At 42.4% G+C, this 23,194-nt stretch overlaps 1 protein-coding gene across 18 annotated transcripts in view; it reads right to left on the bottom strand.

The window, feature by feature from the left end:
* Positions 1–2,888: 2,888 nt before the first annotated feature.
* Positions 2,889–23,194, bottom strand: part of KCNMA1 (potassium calcium-activated channel subfamily M alpha 1) — a 696,711-nt gene continuing 676,405 nt past the window's right edge. For 4 of the 18 annotated variants that reach the window (XM_054689921.1, XM_054689920.1, XM_054689919.1 and 1 more), the window contains 5 exons: positions 21,480–21,674; positions 19,512–19,630; positions 18,429–18,653; positions 16,133–16,161; positions 2,889–9,143 (listed from right to left, as the gene is read on the bottom strand). In XM_054689921.1, the coding sequence (XP_054545896.1) occupies positions 8,992–9,143; positions 16,133–16,161; positions 18,429–18,653; positions 19,512–19,630; positions 21,480–21,674 (720 nt within the window). In that variant the 3' untranslated portion in view covers positions 2,889–8,991. The other 14 variants (XM_054689906.1, XM_054689911.1, XM_054689913.1 and 11 more) reach the window with 5 other exon arrangements.

The raw sequence follows: 23,194 nt of genomic DNA, 5'->3' as shown, positions 1-23,194 counted from the left end.
GTCTCCATGTGCTTTCACCAGCAATCCCAAGTACATTTAATCATTTGTACTTATTACTACAGTATGTAATTTAATTAAATAATATGTTAATCAAAGAAATAGAAGTACAATAAAGAGATCATTGATGTTGTTATAGGACAGCCCCGATATTGAACGGGTTGCCTGGCTGTGGGTCCTCACCCGCGCGCTTACAAGGGACTTATGAATACTCCACTACAGGCACAGACAAAAGGTTAATAAAAGGTTTATTAACAATGTAAAAGGAAATAAGGAAAATGTACAACTCAGGGAGAAAATAGGGAAATTAAGTCTTTAATGCATCCTACCCGATCCGCTGACCTGGAAACCCAAAGGCACTCTCAGAGCTGGCCGGACGCTGCGAGCTGGCGGAGAGCCAAAATGGGGGACCCCTCCAAAGCCCACGTGTCTGGCTTTATACCAACCTGGCTGCTTAACCCCACCCTCAGGTCCCAGCCACCTTCCCTTTGGTGGTGATGGGATTTGGAGTTCCCAGTGTCTTTGGCTTTGGCCTGGGGTGGGGGGTGGAGTCCACAAAGCCTGTATGGAATTAGCTTTAGGACATCCTGTTCCCCCTAACAATTCTACAAAAACAAAGCTGGTTATTTGGAGGAAAGACCTGATTAAGTTACTTATTTAAAAGATCTATCTAGTGCTCCTGCCCTGGTGGCACAGGCGGTTGAGCGCTGCGCTGTGAAGCTGTCTGCAGTCTCTGTAGTGCCGGTTCGATCCCGGCCAGCCGGTGAGGGTCCCACATGGCACGGCAGACCTCTCCTGTCGCGACCACAGCTCCCCTCAGAAGTGTATTTCATCAGTCTGCCTGTTCTGCTCCCCACTGTCTCTGGTGAATCCTCTCACCCTCCTGCGCGTCTGGCCTGTACCCTAGTTCTTGTATAAATAAATAAATAAATAAATCTTTAATAAATAAATAAAAGGTCTGTCTAATTAGGTATGTGAGATAAAGTCAACAGACCGAAAGCCAAGCAGCATGGGGTGAGCAGTCCTGTGAAGGTCCCCACATTAGCTCCTTGCAAAGAGTAGGCCCAACTGCCAGGGGTTTTCTGTGCTCAGACATTGCCCAGCTTCCTTTACAATTTCCAGAGACCTGAACTCTGACTGGGCGGGGGTCTGAAAATGCCACACCCACCCACCTTGCCCAATCACTCCTCCAGGTTTTGGAGCACTTGGTATCTCTGACTTTTAAACCCCATCTTCATATGAAAGGTTAGTAAGCATGAGATTCTGTTTCTTCTCTCAAAGGCCAGGTCCATTACCATTTAAAATAGTGGTAAACCCATATTTACATTTTGATGTGGTTCATGCTTTATTTCCTTTGCACACTACACTGTCTGTTCTATTCCCCCTAGTTTTTCTCTCAGGCAGAATCTATCTTATCTGACATTGCAAAGCAGTTAACATTGATTCTGGTGAATGGTCTACTTTGATTTTTGCTACAGGGAGATTTTAGCACAAATTCACATATATTGTTTTCTCAACAAATAGAAAAATATGTTCCACATTCATTGTGCTGGGTATGCAGAGCCTGCTACTTTGTAACTCACTGTCTCATACTTTTTATTTGCTTTCTCTGTCACTGTCGATCTTTTCCTAATACTTCATCCTTTATGCAGACTCCTTCCTTGGAGCTGAATTTGGCAGTGGAGTTTGCCTAACTAATGGGGACCATATGCTCTGCAATTACATTCCCCAACAACATTCAGATTTGTTAGCAAATATTGGAGAAGGCTGAGAAAGTGGAGTGCAAAGACTGTCAGAAATTGGCACATCCTGGCAGGTAAACCTGTGTTTGCTGACCCCTGTGACTCAGTTCTGGTTTGGGCTGGTATTGGCTTAGGTAGAACAGGGATTTGTTTTTGAAAGTGTCAGTCAGTTGCTGCATTGTTCTTCAAATGACTAAGTGCCTCTCTTATGTGTTCCCGATGGCATATTGTACTTACCCCTATAGATCATTTTTGAATACATGACTCTTGCCCGCTTCATAGTTGGTTCTATTCTACCCCAGACTGGAAACTGCGATCCTGATGTTAATAACTTTTGTCGCCTCAGCTTCCAATAAAGGAATGTGAACATAATAGCTATTAAGTAAACCTTTGGCTGATGAACAAATGAGACAATATCTAGGTTACATTAAATTCCAAAACATTACAAGCATCGCACATATATTACTTACAGGACTTTCTCCACTCTACAGCTCCTTCCTTTCCTCTAGGCTAGACCAAACTTAACCTTGGACTCCCAACCACCATAAAAGTATGCAAACTCACAGGAGTCTGAAAAATATTTAAATCATCACCCTAAAACTACAGCACTAATCTTTAAGAAGTCTTTTTTTTTTTTTTTTTCTTGAAACAAAATTTTCTCTGCTGGGGGTGAATGTAGGGCAGGATGAGACAAACCTTTTGATTTGTCCTGGGTATTTTGCTAAGCTGATTACAGGGAGAAAGAACCCCTTCTCCCCTATAAAGATGTCAAAAAGGGTAACTAGGTTGGGTGCCAAGAAGAGAAAGGCTGTAGCTATCCAGGGGCTATCAGAAGGCTGCTCATTTTTCAGATGGCTGCGGGCCAGAGTCCATGTGGCCCCTCTGAGGGTGCCGTCACCCTGCAGGATTTCTAGGGCACCAGGTCTAATGTCAGAGGCTGCTTCTCTCCACCACTGTCCTCTGCCAGTCTCCCTGGAGGTTTGGGAACTCCCTTGAGGTTTGGTTCCTCAAGTCCCAACTCATCCTCATCAGTACAAAAGTCACCTGACAAGAACTTGGGGACCTTTCCACCACCCCCAACTCCCCCAAGGCCATGTGGAGACTCCAGAGACACAAGAAATACTCAATGTTTTAGAACACAAATACATAAATTTTTAATCTGCGAAAAATACAAAATGAAACCATGTACAAGTTATGTACAAACCCTTTTTACAAGACAAGAGAGTTATCACTGGTTGTTACAGATGACAGAGTTGGGTAGATCATTTCAGAGCACCAGCATTTTTCTCTCCTCCAATTCCTGTTAGGTCATAGTAATTAATCGTAATCGTAATGCCAACAATCAAAAGTTTGAGAGACAGATGAATAAGCCACGCTCTTTTTCCTTAATGAACATGTAGGCTGACCACTGTGTACATGTATTGTTTCCCCTTTGTCCCCTGAAGAAACACTGAGAGCAGGATTCAGTGTTAAGTGGGGGAAGGTTACTTTTCAGTATCTGAGTGGTGGGACGTGGGCCAGCAATTTTAGGCAGGATGTGATCGTGCCACCTGGGAATGGAACATTTTTAATTAGGATTTCCAGGCAGATCTTGGTTTCTGTTTGAAATGTTGCAGTTCTCGTCAAACGTGTCTCCGGCTTCACCAGGCGGAAGGAAGGAAGGGATGGGGGTGAGCCCCTGTGGAGCAGCGGGGTTTGGTTTAGTGGTGTGGGGCTTTGTCAACCCTGTTGGCCCAGCTCCCTTACCTGCTGGCTGCCTTCTCACACTGACCTGATCCCACATGAGGAAGCCCCTGGTTTGCTCTTGGCAGGCGTGTGTCAGCGCTGTGTGTACATTTCCATTTTAGATCCCAGCAGCGGGGTCAGTACTGTTTCCTAAGGCAGCCACACTGGAGCGCTCTGGTGTCACTTTCATCCCTGTTCTGCTGAATAACCAGGTGGAGGAGAAGAAACACAGAAGTCCACCAGGGGCTAAACAAGCCAAAGGAAACCTTTTTAAATGGAAATCTACTTAGAAATTAAGGTTGGTTTTCATGGAACAAAAAAGCCTCTTTTTAAGCTGCCTGTCCGGAAAAGTCACTGAAATGAGGTAATGGTAGTGTTTTTCATAAGAATGCGAACACCAAGGCTGCCAGCGTGTGGCCTGTCCAGTGAGGGGATGGACGGGGACCAATGTGGTGACATGAATAGGGAGTTGAAAGAAGAGGCCCACCTCAAGGTCCCTCTCTTTTGGAAAGAGTGCCAGTGACCCTATAAGTCCTCCATTTGCCAATGTGTCCAAAGTGACCCATGACCATCTGCCCATCCTGAGCCAGACTGCAGGATAAGCTCTGCTGAAACAGACAGAAAAGTGAAGCCCCTGGCGTGTCCTGGGAGTCCTGTTCCTGTTGAGCCCTCATCTCCAATACCCTGTCTCTAATGTCATAGATGAGCTACCTTCTCTTTCTTAAAGTTCTCCTCTCTTGTTTCCCATTTTCCTGGCTCTGGGGTGCCCTAGACCTCCTATCCCAGGGATGTCTATTTAATGCTGTTCCTTTTAGTTCCTAAAAACATAGCTGCCCCCCCCCACTAGCCTTCTGCCAGCTTATCTTTCATGTCCACATGTTCTTCTTTGGAGAATTCAGTGGTGCCCTTCACTTTACAAGTACCTATACTGATCTGATTTCCAAACCCACAAGGCCTGCTGTGCCCCTTGTCAACTCACTTTCCCCACTCTTTTTTGCCTGCAATACCATCCCTTTTAACTTCTTGCACTTTAGATGATGCAATGCATTTCACAGTTGCCTGCATTCATCGACTACCCTTCCTGTCTTCTTCCCTATTCCTCCACTTGGTTCTTCCCTAGAGGTCCAAATTAAGCACTCCTTTCACAAAGAACCTTTTCTAGAACCACAGTCATTGCCCCAACACCCACTCCAGACACCAGGCCCTCCAATGCCAACTAAACTCATAGAACTAGTGTGACCCATGACATGTGTTTGAGGAAGGTAAAGGCTTCACATGCTCAAGTTTGGCCCTGAGGGTGCACCCTTGAGAACTGCATGCCACTGAGAAAACATTCGGCTTTCCTTTGACTCATTCTCATGATGGCTTCCGGGAACAACTGACATCTCAAAATGTCAGCCTAAAAATGCACAGGCATTGTAGTTTATCACTGTTTCCTGAATCCCTTTAGTGAATTCCCATGACTTTCTAGTTCCAGTCTTACCCTCTTCCCTTTGCCTGTAAGATTATCTAAGTTCTAACCCCTTCTATGAAGTCTCATTATAGGTTCCTTCAGCTCTCGTACAGAAAATTTTCACCAGAGACAAAGCAGTCTGTGTAGTGAAATCACACTCCTATCAAAGTACTGTGACCCTTGAAGTTTCCTCTAGCTGGAAAACCGTTATACCCCACATTTCTCTAGTCACCTATTTCCTAGTGAAATGCCTCCAAATTTCATCAAGTGTTATATTATACATCCCTGCATTCTTCCCAGCCCACTATAGTTCAGTGAAAACTTTTCCTCCTTTGAACCCAAAACACAAACTCTTGATATACACATTTCTGACTGATAACTCTTCAAAATGCTGTCTATATCCTTTTGTTTTTATTCTTTCTCCTCAGTTTCTTGATGTGCGTCCTGAATTTGTCTTGTTTGTTTTTTGATGTGTATCCTGAGATAGTCTCCAGATTATTTTCATGCTCAAAACTTTCAGGTAAATTTGAAATTTGCATTTTGAACTTAAGGAGACTCCAAAGTGTGAAGCACAGGCATGAACCTAGCTGTTGTGTTGCAAGCAGAAAATATACACTACACTTGGGAGTGTTGTTTAGGTGATGCTGCAAGAAATACCATTATTCTACAATATGACATAATTAGTCATATTGCAATATGACTAAAGTCTCCAAGGGCTTGACTCAGTCCCATACTCTTACTCCTAATTTGGGTCACATCTTCTCAGATCTGAAAGGGACCTTAAAGTTACCTAGATGAATCACTCTCCTTTACAAACGAGGTCACAGAGATTCAAAAAGTTTAAAAAACATTTTAAAAGTGCCTAACTAGTTATTTGCAGATGTAGCTCTTGACCCTCATTTTAAACCGTAAGTAGGAAAGTTGAGCTCTTTCACCTTTCAATATGAAAATATCCTTAATTTTCTTATGTTTTGCTATTTCCTCCCTTTCCAACACTAACAAAACAGTTCTAATTCTTTGTTTTTGTAAAGTCTTAAATTTTGCACAAAGCACATCATAATATGCCATAACCTTTGGATGATAGTGCTTCGTGGTGCTCCTCAATGTGTCTTAGTCACAATCACGTTTATTTAAGGTGTTTTACCTTGGTGAAGTTAAAATTGTAAAATATAAAAGTGATAAGACAAACAAAAAAGCTTTCTTAATGGGAAAGAGGATGACAGTGATGATGCTTTTTTTAAGAAGGTGTTTCCTGCTTTTTAAAACACCTTGACAGTGAGTATTTGATTCCCAAAGCACCCAGGAGTGATTAGTTTGGGAAAATGACTTTTCCGGAACCCTAAATTGGGATGGGAGATTAGACTCTCATAACACAGATAGTACCAATGATGACCATTATTTGTCCAGGCTGAAATTAGGCAGAAAGATGGGCCTGTCGTAGTGGGACAGGAGGAGGACCCCTTCCGGGTCAGACAGCTCACCAAATAGAAACAGTTAGGAAGTTCTGGATTCTGGTGAATCTGTCGGTAGTTTTACAAATCTTTTTCTGTTTCCATTTCATTTTAATCTACCAGTTCTCTGTTTGAGTCAGAGGAACCAGTCATTTTATGGACCTCCTAAGAAAAAGTCCTGGTTTTATTTCCTGGCCCAAAACAGTTTATTATTACAAAAACAAAGTGGCGTGAGCTGGCTGTTCTACCTTAGAAGAAAAGGGGTTGCTGCCAGATAGTTGTTGTGGGGAGCCCTGTGCAGTAGGAAACCATCTTAACCATTATGGTTTAAAAAAAAAAAAAAAAAAGTTCAGATTCAAATCTCTAGCCATTGTGGGTATGCATTTATACTTTTGCTTCTATATTGCCTTGTATGTGGAGGCAGAGAGCAAAGAGCACGGAGGAAAGAGCAAAGAGCTTTTAGGTGGCCACCATTGCCAGCCAGAGGACACCAAATCATTATGACGAATTCAGAAATGGTTATTGGCAATAGGAGTGAAGAAGAGCCTACCTGATTTCATGAAGGAAAGAAGAGCGTGGAGGGGTGTGTGTATGCTAAGTGACCCCAATGCAAAATCATTATGTTGAAGGCGGCCTAGCTTTCAGGAAAGTTCTAAAATCCTAGCAAGGGATTCACCCCACAAACCTGTTTTACCACTGTTAGAAACCAGAATGTGTTTATAAGTCTGAAGATAGACTGCTGAAGTCGTTTTAGTCTGCGAGTAGACTAGTGATTGGTTATACGTAGTTTTTAAACACGCCAATTGGACATACATTATATTCACAATACTTTTAGAGAACTAATTCTACAAAATGTGACAACAGGGTAAACACAGTCTGACAAGTCACTTCAGGACAGCGCCTACGCAGTGGAAGCTCGGACTACATTGGCTCTGCAGGGAGAGAGCAGAGGTGGAAGCTCATTTTACCTACGTTGGTAATTGGAGTACTTGGTGGACATGTTTTCATGGCGATTTCAGTGCTTGGCTCTTATCAGATTTGCGCTTACATACTAGGTACCACGAGATCATGGCCTAGAGAAATAATAATGGACTAGATATTATGGGACTTTCAGGGATATTTTAGTTAATTTGGTTTCTTCAAGCATCCACAGTTTACATTTTTAAGGAAATAAAAATCACTATCGCATCCATGTTTTTCCAGAGACCCTGACAATTGTATCAAAGATTGATAATTTTGAAGTTGAAAGACTTTGCTAAGTCATTTGGAACATGGCGGTTGCCGGGGACAACTGTACACTGAGCATGCAAGCGACAGCAGAGCTCTGACATTTGGTCATTTTGTGATGGCTAGAAGAATCTCTTGACCACAGTGGAAGTGACTGATAAACATTTTCATTTCATTGTTGGTAATTTTCAACAGCCTTTTCTAACAGTCTATATTAACAGTTACTGCATTAGTGCTTCTTTTTGTTGTTATGATGTTTTATATTGTTGTAACAAGTTTGTGTGTTTTGTCCCAGCAAAGAAAAATTAAAATCTGGGCAAAAGCTGCCTTCTCCATCATGGAATTTTCTGGATGTTAAACAAAAACTAGCAAAAGAACAGATGCACTATCCTATCTTATTGTTAAGCAAACCTATTTCATTGGTGTTCACAAACTCTCAAGCTAAAAGTGCTGAAACTTGGGGAGTGGGGAAAAAGTCCACCAGACCCTTCCAAAATTGAAATTGCCCGCTTGTATGGTTTGGAGATAGGAAATGTGGAGCATAACAGCATGTAGGAGTTCCCACCATTAGAACGACAAACAGAGAAATGCCTTGTATGCATCTGGTCCTCCACGTCCAAGTCTCAGCTGTGCCCTCGGCCCTCCTGTTATCATTAGTGGGCTGGGTAAGCCCAGTAATCTGACAATTGTAGAAAAGCTGCAAGAAGGTCTTCCCTTCAAATAAACAAACAAAGGAATGAGAAATACAGAATGAAAACTAAAAACTACAAAAATATGACTTTCAACTGTGAAAATAAATGGTTCCATTTATTAAGAGCTGGTGTCAGTGCAACCAAAATACACACTCATTTTGAAAATGCACCTGCCCCTTTTGACTGGTTTTTCTTTGAGAAGAGGGATTTAGTAAAATACACGTTTACAGCATTGGGCCATTTTAAAATTGTTACACTACTCCATTTCCCTTAATCAAAATTAATTGTGGTGGTGACCATCATTCTCCTCAAAGAAAATGAAAGAAGATAAATATGTGTTAAGGAGTCTGGCCACTTAGTCATTGTGATTTTGCATTGTCTAGATTTAGGGGAGATATCTGACAATGAAAAAGAAAAGAAAAAATATATTTTCTTTCTAATAAATAAAAATAATTTAAAATGCTAGCGGCTATACATGATTATTTTAATATGTTCATTTATAAATGAAATCATTCTCTTTTCCAAAATACATGGAAGCAATATTCAAGGCAGACAAAGAGAAAGATCTGTCTACTTTATTTTTCTTGCATTCTTGCTTTATCTTAACGTTTCCACCAGTGATTCAGCATGTAAGAGGAATAAAAGTCACATCACCATTTATGAAGTTTGTCAGGCTTTAAAAAAATAGTCTGGTCTCCTGGGAGTCAACATTCATCTTCAACTTCTCTGATTGGTGGAATCAAGCTGCTTGTGGATTTATATTGGTTGATCTGGTTAGCCATGTGGGTACTCATGGGCTTGATTTGAATGTTTCTGGGGTAGGCATTATCCGGTTCATCTGTAAACCATTTCTTTTCTGCTAAAGGGCAAAATGGATAGAGAACAAGAAGGAGAAATGAGAAGCTTAATTAGTGCTAGGGTAAAGGCATTGGAAAGATCATTGAAAAATGCAAAAAGTTAATCAATAGAAGCTGACAGTGAGTAATTGCTAAGAGAGACAGTGCAGGAGAGAGAACCCCAGGATCTGAAACATACCTCTGTCGCCTGTAGCAAGTGATGAACCAATGGGCCTTTAGGATTTGGAGGCACCATGGATGGACCTCAGAGTATAAGGAAGGGTTGGGAGATGAACTCTGGCAAGTTCCTTTAGTGGTCTGAAAAGCTTTGGTGGGGAAGAGACGCTGAATATATCAAACAATGAGTCTAGACATTCACCTGAGGAGAGATTTGTGCATCCACTGATTTGACTGAAACATGGGGACATTGTCCCTGCCACACAGTGAGTGATCGTGAATGTTATTCAGGATCTCCTCCTTCTAGCTTTTACTTGGCTTTGCCTGTAACAAGCCTACTTGAGAGTTTATCTCAACTATCTCTCTTTTCTGTTTCTTTTGCAGTCAGTTTTGAGTGTTTTAAATTAAGCCCACAGATTTTGCTGGCCAACGGGAGTGAAAATCAAAATAGCAACTCCTGCTTGAAGAGGATTTTGAGATGGGTTTTATTTCAAGAAAGAAAACTCTGTGTTGGTATAGAGTTATGAAAAGAATTCCTGGTGGCAATATCTTAACCGATATAATAACCCAAGCTGTCGACAAGGGAGCTCGATGAGGTGTTGGCATTTCATTTCCACCCTAAATGCAAAAGCAGTGGACAGAGAGAATGCTGAGTCAGGGCACTGAGGGGCTGGGGTGAGAATGGAAAAGGCCTGGCATCCTTAGCAGTTCAGTGCTGTTAACCAGACACGGTCTTCTTCCCCACCCCTTTTTAGGACTTACATTTTCTGGGAGAAGACCATAGCTGTGAAGAGACTGAGTGAATAGGACATTCCAAGTTAGGAATCATTTGGCTTGTGTTAGAGGCTTTGGGAAAAGAAAAGCAAAAGGGCTGAATGCTCTCAAGCATACACACTGCTTTAGAGACAAAGTCTCTCTTTATATACATCAAATAATTCATAAGTGCCTTATAAGTGGCCCTGGACTGACTTGTTAACCAAAACTGCTCACCTGGCTTGATCAAGGAGTGTTTGTGTGCATGCACGCACGCATGTGTACGTATTCACTTGTTGGGCTAATAATCTATAAATTCACTGCCTATGATCAGCTCGTGACCATTCTGCTAGTTTCCCCTTGGTCCTTGCTTTCTCTTGTTGTTTCAAATGCACTGTCTGAGGGTATGTGTGGTGAAAGCTCACTCATTACCCTTTGTTCAGCTGCTCAGTTTACCCCCCAGGACACTTACTGCCTCTTGGATCATTCTCCAACCCTCTCTCTCCTCTCTGGCTCTCTCTCACCTATTATAATTAAGTTCACTTTGATTTGAACAGATTGGAAGATAGGAATTCATAATGCTACATCCTCACAGTGAAGCTAACTGATTAAGTGCTTTAAATTATTCCCCCTGACAGAATGATAAAGTTACAATCTGTTCTGAGATGATCTACAGCTTGCCAGACTCCTACAGCTTCTTTCTACATTCATTTATCTTTTTGTCAAGCAGAGTTTTTTTTTTTTTTCCTAAGCTTCAATTCCATAGATCTTTTAAAGTCATCAGCACATCTGAATTATTAATGAGGCTTTAGAGGCAAGGTTCCTGATGGGCTGGTTAAAAAAGGTTGTATAGAAATCTGGGACTGTGTACACATCAAAATAATTTCAGCTCCATTTAAAAAACCATTTAGTTCAAGTGTGACATAGATGAACCATTATGCATTTGTGGAAACCAATTTTTTGTGATCTACGATTAAACTAACCTTTCAGAGAGGAGTAAAGTATGATGGTTATCATGTTTTAAAAGCATTGCCAGGCCGCTGAAACAATTTTAAACTACGACTTTTTCCAATGGTTTTGTGTAAAGACGATTTTCAGAAGAACAGAACCCCGCATCTGTGCCTTTTGCCTGAGCTGCCCTTGGTTTGGCGTTGCCATTTTGTGGGCTGATTTTGCAAAGGGATTTAGTGCTAGGTTGGTCATGCCAGGTTGGAAGGGAGAGTAAACTCTGCTGATGGAAATGAGTAGGTCTTTTGGGTGAAAGACCTAAGACAGCTGCAATTTGCTGAAATTTTTACAACTGCTGCAGAGAATAATTGTTCAGAATTTAGTCTTTACAGTTCAATTCAAAGTTGGCATTTTGACCTTTCGAGGCAGAGAGAATATCAATTTCCTTCTGCTGTCTGTAAGAAAGAGAGCATTATTTTCCCATTTAAGGTCCTTTCTCTTTCCTTTTAAATTTCTTGCCATAAAAAAAAAAAAATCCAAGCAGAGTAGCCCTTGTGCTTTCGCCATCCAGTTCAACATAAGAAGTCATGTCCTAGTGATGAGCTTAGGCTTTCATTATGCCAGAGAAACAGGTTTTAAAAAAAAAAAAAAAATTGAGTGGCTTGTAAAATATATGTGTTCTTGGAGATTTGGTTTGAGAGGATGTTCAGCAAATAGATATTAATGCTCAGAGCATTTAACCAAAAGGCCTGGAGACAAAGGTATTTTATGAAGATTCTCCCAAAAGGTTTTGAAGAAATGCACACATTAACTATTCCTAGCCATTGGGTTGCAATGGACAGTGTGTCAGTTATGACAATGATGCCTTTCTTTATTGAATCTTGCCTTCCAGAAAGGAAATTTTGCCAATGGGTGGCTACAAAATCAGCATAAGGAAGGGTAGTCAAGAAGGAATTCAAATAAGTGCTAAAGTGATTCAGGATAAATCCAAATCCTGACTTTTTCTCTTCTCCCTCCCTCACTCCACATGCCAGAAAGATTTGGGGGAGCTTTATTGTCATTCCTAAGGTGAGAAGGACAATGGATCTGGCTATGAGGACATCCTCACTGCCAGAGAAAAATAGCCCCATTTGTTGGTAAGCTTCTTGCGCATGAGATGCGCGATGCCATCACTGTAGGTACAATGCGTGGCCTGCCAGAAGTTTCTTTTGCACAACATTAGTGGAGTTAGGAGAGAGAGATTTCACAGTCTGAGGCAAATGGGCTAGTGGAACAAGCTAAGAGCTGGACAATAACAGCAGACATGCTGGTTAAAGGGCTGCCGTTGGAGATGTCACCTACCAAGGACCAGCCATGCCGTGAGCTGTGGTGGAGACCATGGAGATGGCAAAGAGCCAGGATGATTGTCTCACATGCTAGCTGCAAGTCATCACATAATTTAGCTTAGCTTCAGTTTCTTTTCTGTAAACTGAAGCTAATGATAGGAACTGCCTAACATTGTTTGGATTAAAGGGACTAGTGGCCATGAAGACTTACCACAGGTTCAAAAACATTAATGTAAATGTGAGATATTGAGACTATTAGTATTATCAGTAATATCAGCAGGCATTTTAGCATAGTGGCAAAGTTCACAGACTTTAGTTTTAAATTCCACTGTGCGACTTCCTGGAGGGGTAATTTTGAACAAGAATCTGTCCTTTCTGCAACTTTCAAATGGAGATGCTAAAGCATCCTCATCTGAGGTGGTGCTGAGGACTTGAATGCATTCATATAAGTAAAGAGCTTAGAAGAGTGCCTGGCCCAAGGCAAGCACTAAGGGGTTAGCTTCTAATGCAAGGTTCATGTTAATGAGTACTGTCAGGACTGAAGGACTAGGTGAGCACAGGCCGTACCTTTAGTGTGATTGCAAATAAGCTGGGGGTGGAGAACTGAGCTGTATAAATCAAGGTGCTGACTTGAAGAATGGGGATTTGGCAATAGTGATAACAGAGGATTTGGTTGGTGTGGAAGGTGAGGAAGGAAGGGGTGACCAAGTGTTCTGTCTGGGGCTTTCAGCACTACTACCCCCATCGAGTACCTGTGTCTCTGAATGTTGGCTTGACAGGTGTCCTACCCCATTTGCATACCTTCAGCTACTTTCATCACTGAGTTCAAAGGTTCCCAAATAAGCATCAGGCCTTCCTTCAGCCACTAGGGATCCTGGAGGCATGGGCTATCGTGGGGAGGGCTCCCAGACCTGGGCTGACTGAGCTGCTGGCTCCCAGAAGCAGAGAAAGAATCGGGCTTCTCTGTGCAAACTGAGCCTCTTTACTAGTTCTGTGATTTGTCAGTGCTGTGGGATTTAGCCTTTTCACATAACCACTCCCCAGAGAAGAGCACGTTAATGGGGAGATGATGATACAGCAAAGGCATTTGGAATAATTGGCCCTCATCTCTCTGCACCACAAGCTGAGGTTTAGAAAGAAAAGGCTTGAAACGAAAAGATTCCATTTGGATAGAGATAGCAGTTGAGAAGAGTAAGAACTAACAAGAAGCAGAAACCCTCAAAGGCAGCACTGTGTGGTTTCACATTTCACATTTCCCAGATACAGCATTCACCCTCTGCTGGCAGACCCTGGGGTCTCTGGTGGACCCCACCCACACATGCTGCCTCCTTTCCGCTCCACAGGCAAAGTGTGGCTATTTCATAAAAATGGAAGTCATTTATGCCAGAAACAGAGCAGTTTGATTAAGGGAATGTTCTCACTTCTTTGCAAATGTTCATCATGACTCCATCTGTCTCTTAACTCAAAGTCTAATGCTGTCATTCACTGGACAGAAGGAACTGCCCCCTCCTGGCCCTCTTCTGTGGCCCTCAGTCTGGCCAACATCAACCAGAGAGCAGACTTTTCACTCCAACCTCTGGGGTAATTGGGGATAATCCCTCTCACCTACCTATGTAGTGACTGTACAACCTCCTGAGGATAACACAGGGACAGGGACCCACAACATCTCCTAACTTCATTGTATGGCAAAGTAGGGATGGGCTGAAAAGGGGCTGACTGAAGCATTAATTTTTCCCCTGTCCTGATTTCCACAGGTCCTAAAGCTTCTGAACTCTCTGTCAGGGTCCTGTTGTTATAGGAACCTGACAGATTGATTTAATTGCCTCTATTGGGATGCAGACACCTTTAGGCTTTTCCCAAACTGAAGAAGGGCCAGTGAAAGTGTTGGTTTTTGTTTGTTTGTTTGTTTGTTTGTTTTTGTTTTTGGTCATCTGGGATCTTGACAATGCTGGCAGGAGGCATAGTCCATCTGTCTGCTCACTGATCTTACAGGACTGCCCCCTTTCTCAGAGGCTGTGTACCTGGCTAGAGACATTGTCAACAGCACAGCTGCATCGTGAAGCACCTACAGACATTTGTTGTGACTTATTTTAAAGATCAGCCAAAAGTAAGGAGAATGTATTCAATGATTGAAGGTATAAAAATACTTTAAGGTCAATTTATTTTAAAGCATTTACTGAGCACCTATTCTGAGTAAGGTTCTGGGTCATAACCTCTAATACTCATAACAGAATTTTAAATTGCTCCCAATTATAGTAGAAATTTAGCTGTATGTAGAAGGTCTCTGTTTTCTCTGCCCATTGGAATTGGCGGCAGGAAGGACCCTAGGCAGCAGTCATCAGGGATGTTGATGATTTCATGATTATCTGACTACTGAGGCTGAGGCATCACTGGGTCTACCCATGTGCTCAAGTTTCACCTCTTTCAAAGTCTAAAGCAAATTGGACTGAATGGCTTACAAATTGCTTCTCTTCTAGAATGGTGCAGATAATCGAGTTCCTAGCTGTTTTCTTTTTAAATGTACATTCTTTCTCCTCAACTCTTTTACTCACTACCTTTACCTACGTCTGTCTTTGCGGTTTTTTTTTTTTGTTTGTTTGTTTGGTTTTTTTTTTGGATGGGGAAGGGAGGAGTGAAACATAAAATGAGAAACTTGTATATTCCTTCTTCCTAAAAGAACCTGAAAGGAATGGCTAGTTTGAGGTCACATCGAAAACACTGGAGGAGACTCTTCATTCTACTGAGGTAAGTATATAATACAGCAGTTTTGGCTAATAAAATAGAAATAATAATACCTTTTCAAACATTGACTATATCATATATGTACTAAGTAAAGTCAACTCTCATTTGTGTGCCTGAAGCCTGAGGAAAATCCTGAAATTTCATCTCATGTCACAGTCTGTTCCCACTCCATTCCCACCACAATATCATTCATAGAGCTGATAACAGATTGTATATAAAACACATTTTGAATTTACTTCTATCTGCCCAATCTCTGGTTGGGATTCAACAAATGTCTGAAAGGCAGGTGGCAAGAGAAACATGGGTGATAGAGACTGATTCGTCGCCCCCAGATAACTGGGTGTGGGCTGAACAGTTTTAATTTGGGGTCTTACTGCTCAAACATAAAGGAGACCAATGCTTCTGCCATTAATAACCCTCCTGGTTTTAATCAAAAGGAGGGTAAAATATTAACTGAGAAGCAGGTTTGCCAAATAGAATAGCTGTCAACGTTCTCCAGAAAAGTTTATCACCTGGCATCATTACTCGATTTAGTAGATCTTGCCAAAATAAACACAGAGATGTGGACAGACTGATGGGGCACTGGTTGGGGTGGTGGTAATGGGGGGAAGTGGAGGAAGCTGGGTTTCTTGATGGGAAAATGCTTTTGGACTTGGAGCAAGGTACCAAGGTGGGCAGGAAGGCCACGTGCAGATTTAAAGGCAAGCCAGATGGAGAGAAGTTCCCCCAAATGACCCAACCCCAAACCCAAGAACACCAAGACAAACTCTAAGGGATCTAGCAGTAGCAGCAGCACAGCCTCATTGCGCTGAGCAATTTAGAAAGTGGAGGAAGGAGAAGAAAGGTAAGAAAGGTAAAAGGAGGGAAATGGGGAGGAAAAAAAGCAAAACAAAGTAAATAAAACCACAAACAGAACAATAGAAATAAAAATAAACAAACCAATAACAGAATAAAATTTGTAACTCCTTTTTTTTTTTAATTTCACAAAAGTTTTCACAAGGACAACGTTATAGAAGAAAACCCCCAGCAGTGGCTAGGTCATGCAGAACCATTAATTGTCATACCTTGGCCCATTCTATTCATCCTTGTTGCACTTTAGAGAGAGAAGTAAGCTATGTGAGTTTTACAATGCTTTTAAACTGTCATATTTCCTCTTGAGCACTTTAACTGGCACATTCTTATAGTTATAAATGTTCTGAGGGCATAACTTTATAACCTGCTTTGCAAAGAATGCATGAAGAGCTCTTCATGATCCAAAACTAGGGGATGTGTGTGTGTGTGTGTGTATCTATATATCTATATGTACATATGTGTGTATATCTATAGATATATAGATAGTTAGATATAAAAAAGATAGATGATTATACATAATATATAAATCAATATATATTGGGACAAAAATAATTTGAAAAAAATCTTCCACTCATAGCGTTTTTAAAATACATATGTATACAATTATCCCCTACCCCATTACTGGCTTGAATACTACATGGCCCTGTCTTTGGTGTGGGGGCAGAGGTTCAGACTGAGCCTCACCATTTTGTCAGTAAAAGTGCTTGTCAATTCACACAGCAAGCAAATCTCCAAAACTATCATGCTTGAGGGAGCAGGGGATCCAAAATCTAAACCCAAAACATTCACCATAAAAACACCTTTTTAGAGATAGGACAGCTGTGAGATTTTTCGACTCCCCTCCACCCCTATTCTACTCGATGGGATTTTTGAAAGTAAACATTTCAAATATGTATATATCAGCCCAGGGCTAGTCCAGCCATACAAGAATTTGGTCGTGGTGGAGTTGGCCGGTTTTTAAGAACGACTGCACTGCCTAAAGCATGATTCGCATGCATAAAACATCTGACAACTGTATAGTGAAAAAAGAGTATTTTTCTACCTTTCCATTCATGCTAACTGTTAGAAAATGAAAGAAAACAAAAGAAAAACATATTATACCAAAATGTATTTGGCTCACTGTTGCACTCTTCTCCCCATCCCATAAAGACAAGGAGCTGTTCTCTATTACTGTCATTCATCCGCCTAAATGAATTGGCTATGTTAAAGAAATTGATGAGCAGGAATTCCTCCCACCAGTGTCCTGCTTTGGGACCGCAGCATCACACAGCTGTGCCAACAGTGTAAGGTGGGAGGTGGGTTTTATCTCCATTGAGTCAACGGTGGCTTGAGCCTCCTACATTCTGATTTATGACATGTCGACTCCTAGAAAAACATGATCTGCTGCTGGGTTTATCTTCCTCTTGTTCTACGGCAGCCCCAGCCCTGGCTTCCACTGGGCATGGGGGCCCTATCTAAATCAAACAAAGGGGAGTAAAAGGTCCCCTGAGAATGTGTGGAAAAATACTTGCTCTTTCTCGAGCATTATTTATTCTGTACATAAGGTAAGTAATTCACCTTTTAAAAGATGTAAAAGTCCCAGGAAGGCAGTTTTTAATGACTTACATCTGATATTTATGATGCATATGGCTTTTCATCCCAAATGTCAGAAGTGAAAGAAAAAAAAATAGCTATTCATATGGCAGCATAGGAGACAGAATAACAATATAATATGCAATCAAACCTCTTTTCACTTAAACGAAATGACTAGAATCTGATACACCCATGAATGGAATACTACTCTATCCTCCACAGTAAGGTTAGAAATGTTCCTATCAACTCCCAAGGGAAGCTAGCTAGCTCTGGGACGAAAGGCCTTGGTGAGTAACTAAAAACTGACGTCCTCTGATACCCAGCAGGTGCCTGATCCACTACACAAATGGAGAAAGCATTTCCCGTGCTCTGCAAACTTCCACCCAGAGACAGGAGGAAATAATCGATGCATTTTTGTTGCCTTTTGATTGCTTGTTTCACATAAATGTGTGCTAACTTATTGTGTGTGTATTAAAAAAAAAGAAGGAAAGGAAAATAACAACAAAATCAAAACCCCAAGCACCCCGATAATCCCGATAAATCAGATTAAACTTTCCCTCAACATTTAACAAAACTGGCTTTGCATAACTGCCACTGATCACAAGTGCGCTCCCCTAATCGGTGAACTCGTTCCTGCAGTGAGCTATTTATGTCTGGAGCATGCCTTTGGGTTATTTTTCCCCTACAATCATAAATAACTTTTGGTCCGTCTGCTTATTTGCTGTTGTGCTCAAGGGTTTTATGGTGGTGAAATAAAAATGACAACCACATGCACACTATCATACATATGCAAATATGTGTAAAAAAGGGGGGGAGCTACAGGGGGAAAGGGAAAAGTTACTGTTGGAAACACCCACTGGGGAAATGAGTGGCAGATACAGTTTCACACACGGTGGCAGTGGATACACATATCAGAGTCGCTCTTCCTGCACGTACTTCTGTTTGTCTCGGGACTCCCGGGACTTGGGCCGGTTCTGTCGGTTTGCCGTGGACGGGATGGAGTGAACGGAGGAGCTCTTCTTGCTGGAGGACTGAGACGAGTGGGAGGAATGGGAGAGGCTGGCCCGAGACTGGCCGGCGTTGTGGTCAAACTGCATTAAGCAGAAGATCAGGTCCGTCGGCACGAGCTCAAACTCGTAGGGGGGATTGGTGATGACGTACCTGGACGGGAAAGCAAAGAGGTCAGAGCCTGAGAATAAGCAGGTGGAGATTTTACTTCTGCCTGAACTGAGGTCTACCAGAGGATACGAAAGATGGACTACTAGTTATTCTGAGGCCTTACAAATTATCTTCTGAGCTGAACTAGATCCTTCTCTTAAACTCAGGAGAGTTTAAGAGCCAGGAGCCCGGCAGACATGAATTAGTGGTAACTGGAGATCCAAATTGTTTAGTATGGTCTATGAGACCGGCTCAGGGGGATGTCAAGACCACTTCTGGTCCTGGGAAACCTGACTGTGTGCAGGAGGCTTCATGCACTGAGACTTTCTAGAATGTTCTGATATTCCCAGATATACATCACAGGATTTTTGTTTACCATGACCGTCTTCACTTCTAACCTTTGAAAAATCAGCTTTGGTGGGAGTGTTACTAAAGGGGAGGTCGGAAAAGACCTCCCTGCCTCTTTGTGGGTGCTGTTTCGTTTTCAATTTTAACAAGCTCTCTCTGGTAAACACCAGGCATGATCCAACAAGTCACTGTTTCAGCTACAGGAATGGAACTCAGAGTGTGGCCCTCAGGTCAGACATATCAGCATCACCTGGGAACTGCTGAAAAATACAAGTTTTTAGACAACCCCACCCCAGACCTTGGGCATCAAGCAAGTTATGTTTTAACAAGCTTTGCAGATGATGCTCATGCTCACTGATCTTTGAGATTTCATTGGTCTACAGCAACTATTCTCAACTCTGGGTAACACTGTACTGTATGAGCATGTATACAGACTGCTGCCTTTATAGTGGGTGATGGGGGAAGGCAATTCTGTCTCTGCATTCATTACAGAGTGGAAAAAAAAAAACTCACCTCTTTGTGCACTGGCTGGGGGTGCTGAGGTGAGCATCTCTCAGCCGGTAAATTCCAAAACAAAGCATGTTATATGTTTTCAGAGCTTTGCAGAACAGATCACCATAACAACCACCATCCTAGGAGACAACAAAGAAGGGAGAGAAACATCGTATTTATTTGCTTGGAATTTGAGGTCCTGGGGGAAAAGAGCCTTTGTGTGAAAGCTTGTTTTGGTTTTTCCCAAGTGGGATGGTCTTAGCTGAGGGACATTGGTTGAGAAGTCCATGTGGGTTGACTATCTACACCCAATATTGGTGATTTTTAGGGATCAGATAATAAAGGGTTTTTCCTCCAGTGGCTCTCCAGTTTTCCACCTGTCGCGATGAGTGCTCTGAGGAGATCATCATTGCCCTTAATTTACATGAGGGCGTAAAGCCCAAAGGTCTCAGATGTCTGCTCACCTGAGGAGAAGAGACCAGGTCAGTTAAATGATGACTATGTTTAGCTCCAGCTCAGCTGTAATCACCCTGATCTGACTGTTTTGTCAAAACTGCTCAAGTGATAATTAAAATCACTGCAAGGAGAAAAGACCCCACCAGGTACTATGGTGACAGACTCAGGTAAGGACTGTGTGAAAAGCACAATTTACAGACCTCAGGGAAAGCAGAGGAGGAACAGAATGTGTTTCCCCAGGAGCTGGAGGTCCTCAGGCTGAATAACTGGGATTCACAGCTCTAATCAGTTCACAATCACCTTCCTCTGGGCTGGAGCCTGATGCTGAATGTGAAAGCAAATGTGTTCACTTGGAAATGCTGGCTTCATGCAGCCAGGTGGCTTCAGGTGGGCGAGATTATAGGAAGGGCACTGAGGGATGTCTTCACTGGGAATAAGGTGACCTCATTTGTCCTCCCTGCCTTTGGGATTTTCATCAGGGCAGCTCACTCAAGAACACAAACACAGCCAAATCCCCCATTGTTAAAAGTCTTCATCCTTTTAAAGTATATCAGTAAGTAAATCATAGATTTAAAAAAGAGCCACTAACTGCCTTTTGAAGCTGCCTTTCAAAAAAGCCCAGTCTCACAGATCCTGCCCAAGTGAAGTATGGCGCAAGTGACATCAGGGCTTCAGAAGAAATGAAAAAAGCGACTTTTGTCGTGGCCCCTTTTCCACTATTTGGAAAATACTTGGACTTTCTAGGTGACGCTACTGTTTGTGCAAAGAGTTTACTGGTTCCTAAGGCTTGTGGGTGCATCCCTTGAATGCATTTACGGAGATAGGCTGGGGATAAGGGTCAGGACCGCATACTCCTGCCACAGTGCACTGGTGTCTGCAGCTCAAGGGGAAGCTTGGTCACCTCTGCCATGGGGAGGGAGAGGGAGAGGGTGAGTGGGTCCAAACGCTGATGTTACAAAACATAGATCTGGAATTTGAGACATTAAAGTATCCATAGGAGATGTTTTTGATAGGCCAGTGGACCTGGATACCCATGATAACCTGTGGCTTGAAAACCACCAGTGTCTGGGTCATAGCCAGATATAAAAACTCAGACTCCTATGGCAGTGCATGGCCATCCATGGTTTTTAAAAGTTCCTCAGGAACTGTTAAGGTTAAGCAGCCCTGAGTTATGCTAAGTCTCTGTGGAAAGGGTTCTCAGCCTTGGCTGCAAGATGGAATCACCTGCTGCCTGCCAGGTCTTGGTAGAAGGTCTCTGAAGAGGAAAAGCAAGCCCCCAGCTTTGAAGCCAGAATTCCCGATGGGGTCAGCCCTCACTCTCTGAGCCTCAGTTTCCCCAGAGGATATACTAATAGAGCCTATGTCAAAGGTCACCACGAGGATAAAAATGATAACCATGTGTAAGTGCAGTGCCTGATATGCAACAAACCATAAACAGAAGGTAGGAAAAGACAAGCCTACTTGTCCTTGTCGGACACCCAGTTCATCTAGCTCAGACAGCGGCCTCAGGTGACCTTGGTGCCGTGAACTCACCCCCAAGTCTGCAAAGGGGCCATCCAGCAGTGCTAGCTGGGCCACGCGGCAGCGGTCCCTGTTGGCCAGCGTCTGGGGCGTGCTGTAGCCCCCTCGAAGCGCATTCTCCTCCGCAATCAGAGCCTCAAGCTCTGGCGTGGCTCCTCCCGTCACCAGGGTCCGTATCAGAGTGAGGATATTGTCATTGAAGTACGTCTGGGAAGAGAGAGGTGGATGGGGGGAGAAGTCCTTTAAGCAATCACCCTAAAGTCACGACAACCGACATCCAAATTACAACTTTTCTTGGTATCTCCTGTTTGAAGTTCTGGCCTGTCTCTTCAAATAATTTTATGTGGGAAGTGAAAAGACAGCAGCCTCCAATTATTCCATTCTTTTCTCTCCTACTTGGTTCTGCCACAAGAGCTTGACTTTTAAAAACCAATTCAGGGGATTTTTTATTAAAGGACTAAAGTCTAAATGGCTGGTATTTACCATAATCAGTGATAGTCCCCACTAGGAAGGGACTTTGGACATGCCCAATAAAATGCAGCCTGCCCACGCTGCATCCCCCCCGGACAGCCTCTGAGAGCCTGTCCCTTATATAGAAGGAAGCTGCCTCTCCCAACAACGGCAAACCTCTCTCTCTGTGGGAAGGAGATGACAAGAGGATAGTAAGTCCACATGTTCAAAAATTTATCACATGTTTTGATAGCAGTCTAATCCAGAAGACTTTATCAATTAGATATGCCAGATAAATTTATGACAACGTGGATGTCCTGGTGTGTGCATTTTTGGCTTGGTATTTTAAAATAACCTCAGTAGTCTGAGGCAAAAATAGCTTATTAAAGAAGTTTCCTTCTATGTGTACATCTGTCTCACATCTGAAACATAACAGTTCTGTCAGGAACAAAACAATGGGAGTTTAAAAAAAATTAATAGGATGTCAAATAAAAGAGCTCAAAAAGACATTTGTCACCTAGCCTGATTTGAGAAAATCTCAGTTAAGGGTCTGCATTCCATTTTCCACTGTAAGAAGAAATCAAACAGGCTAAATAAAATCAAACCAAATTTTGCCCATGGCTTTTGAGGATGGATGTACCTTTGAGAGCAGATTAAAAAAGACAGCAGCAATTTTATTTTTATTTCAACAGTTTCTTATACAGTTTACCTGGCAAAACACAGTGGGCTACAGACCAGTTAAGGAGGAGTTCTCATCCTGCTTTGCCGTCACTAGTTTTATGTCTTGGGGAGGTATCTAATGTTCTGGGCTTCAATTTTCTCTTCCATGAAATAAGTATAGCCTGTAAGATCCATTTTGTATGCAAAAATGAGACTCAGAGTTCAGATGATAGCTGTCGTGGAGATGGGCTCATTTTCCCCATTGAAATACTTGCAGATATACCCAGTTTGGTACAAAATTCCAACAGTAAAGGGAAGTAGGAATACTATTCATAACATGTTAGGCCCTAAGGAGAATGCATTCTCCATGACAGAGCACAGATGTGCCCTGGGCAGAGAAGCAGAGCGAGGACAAGTAAAGGAAGAAATGGTGCTGGCTTGCTGAAGGAATGAAAGCCAGGCTGTGGCTTAATGCTGACTTCACTATTCACTGGCTGTGTGACCTTCCAAAGTTTCTTAACATGTCTCTGCCTCAGTTTCATGAGCTGTAAAATGTAATCACAGCGTGGCGATAAGGACTGTATGACTTCACGCAGATGAAGCATGGTATCAGACAC

Source organism: Talpa occidentalis, unplaced genomic scaffold (assembly GCF_014898055.3).
Source record: "Talpa occidentalis isolate TD23 unplaced genomic scaffold, MPIMG_talOcc4v2.1 talOcc4.8, whole genome shotgun sequence".
NCBI lineage: Eukaryota > Metazoa > Chordata > Mammalia > Eulipotyphla > Talpidae > Talpa > Talpa occidentalis.
Note: the sequence above shows the minus strand (reverse complement) of the source record. Positions and strands in the feature narration are given on the sequence as shown.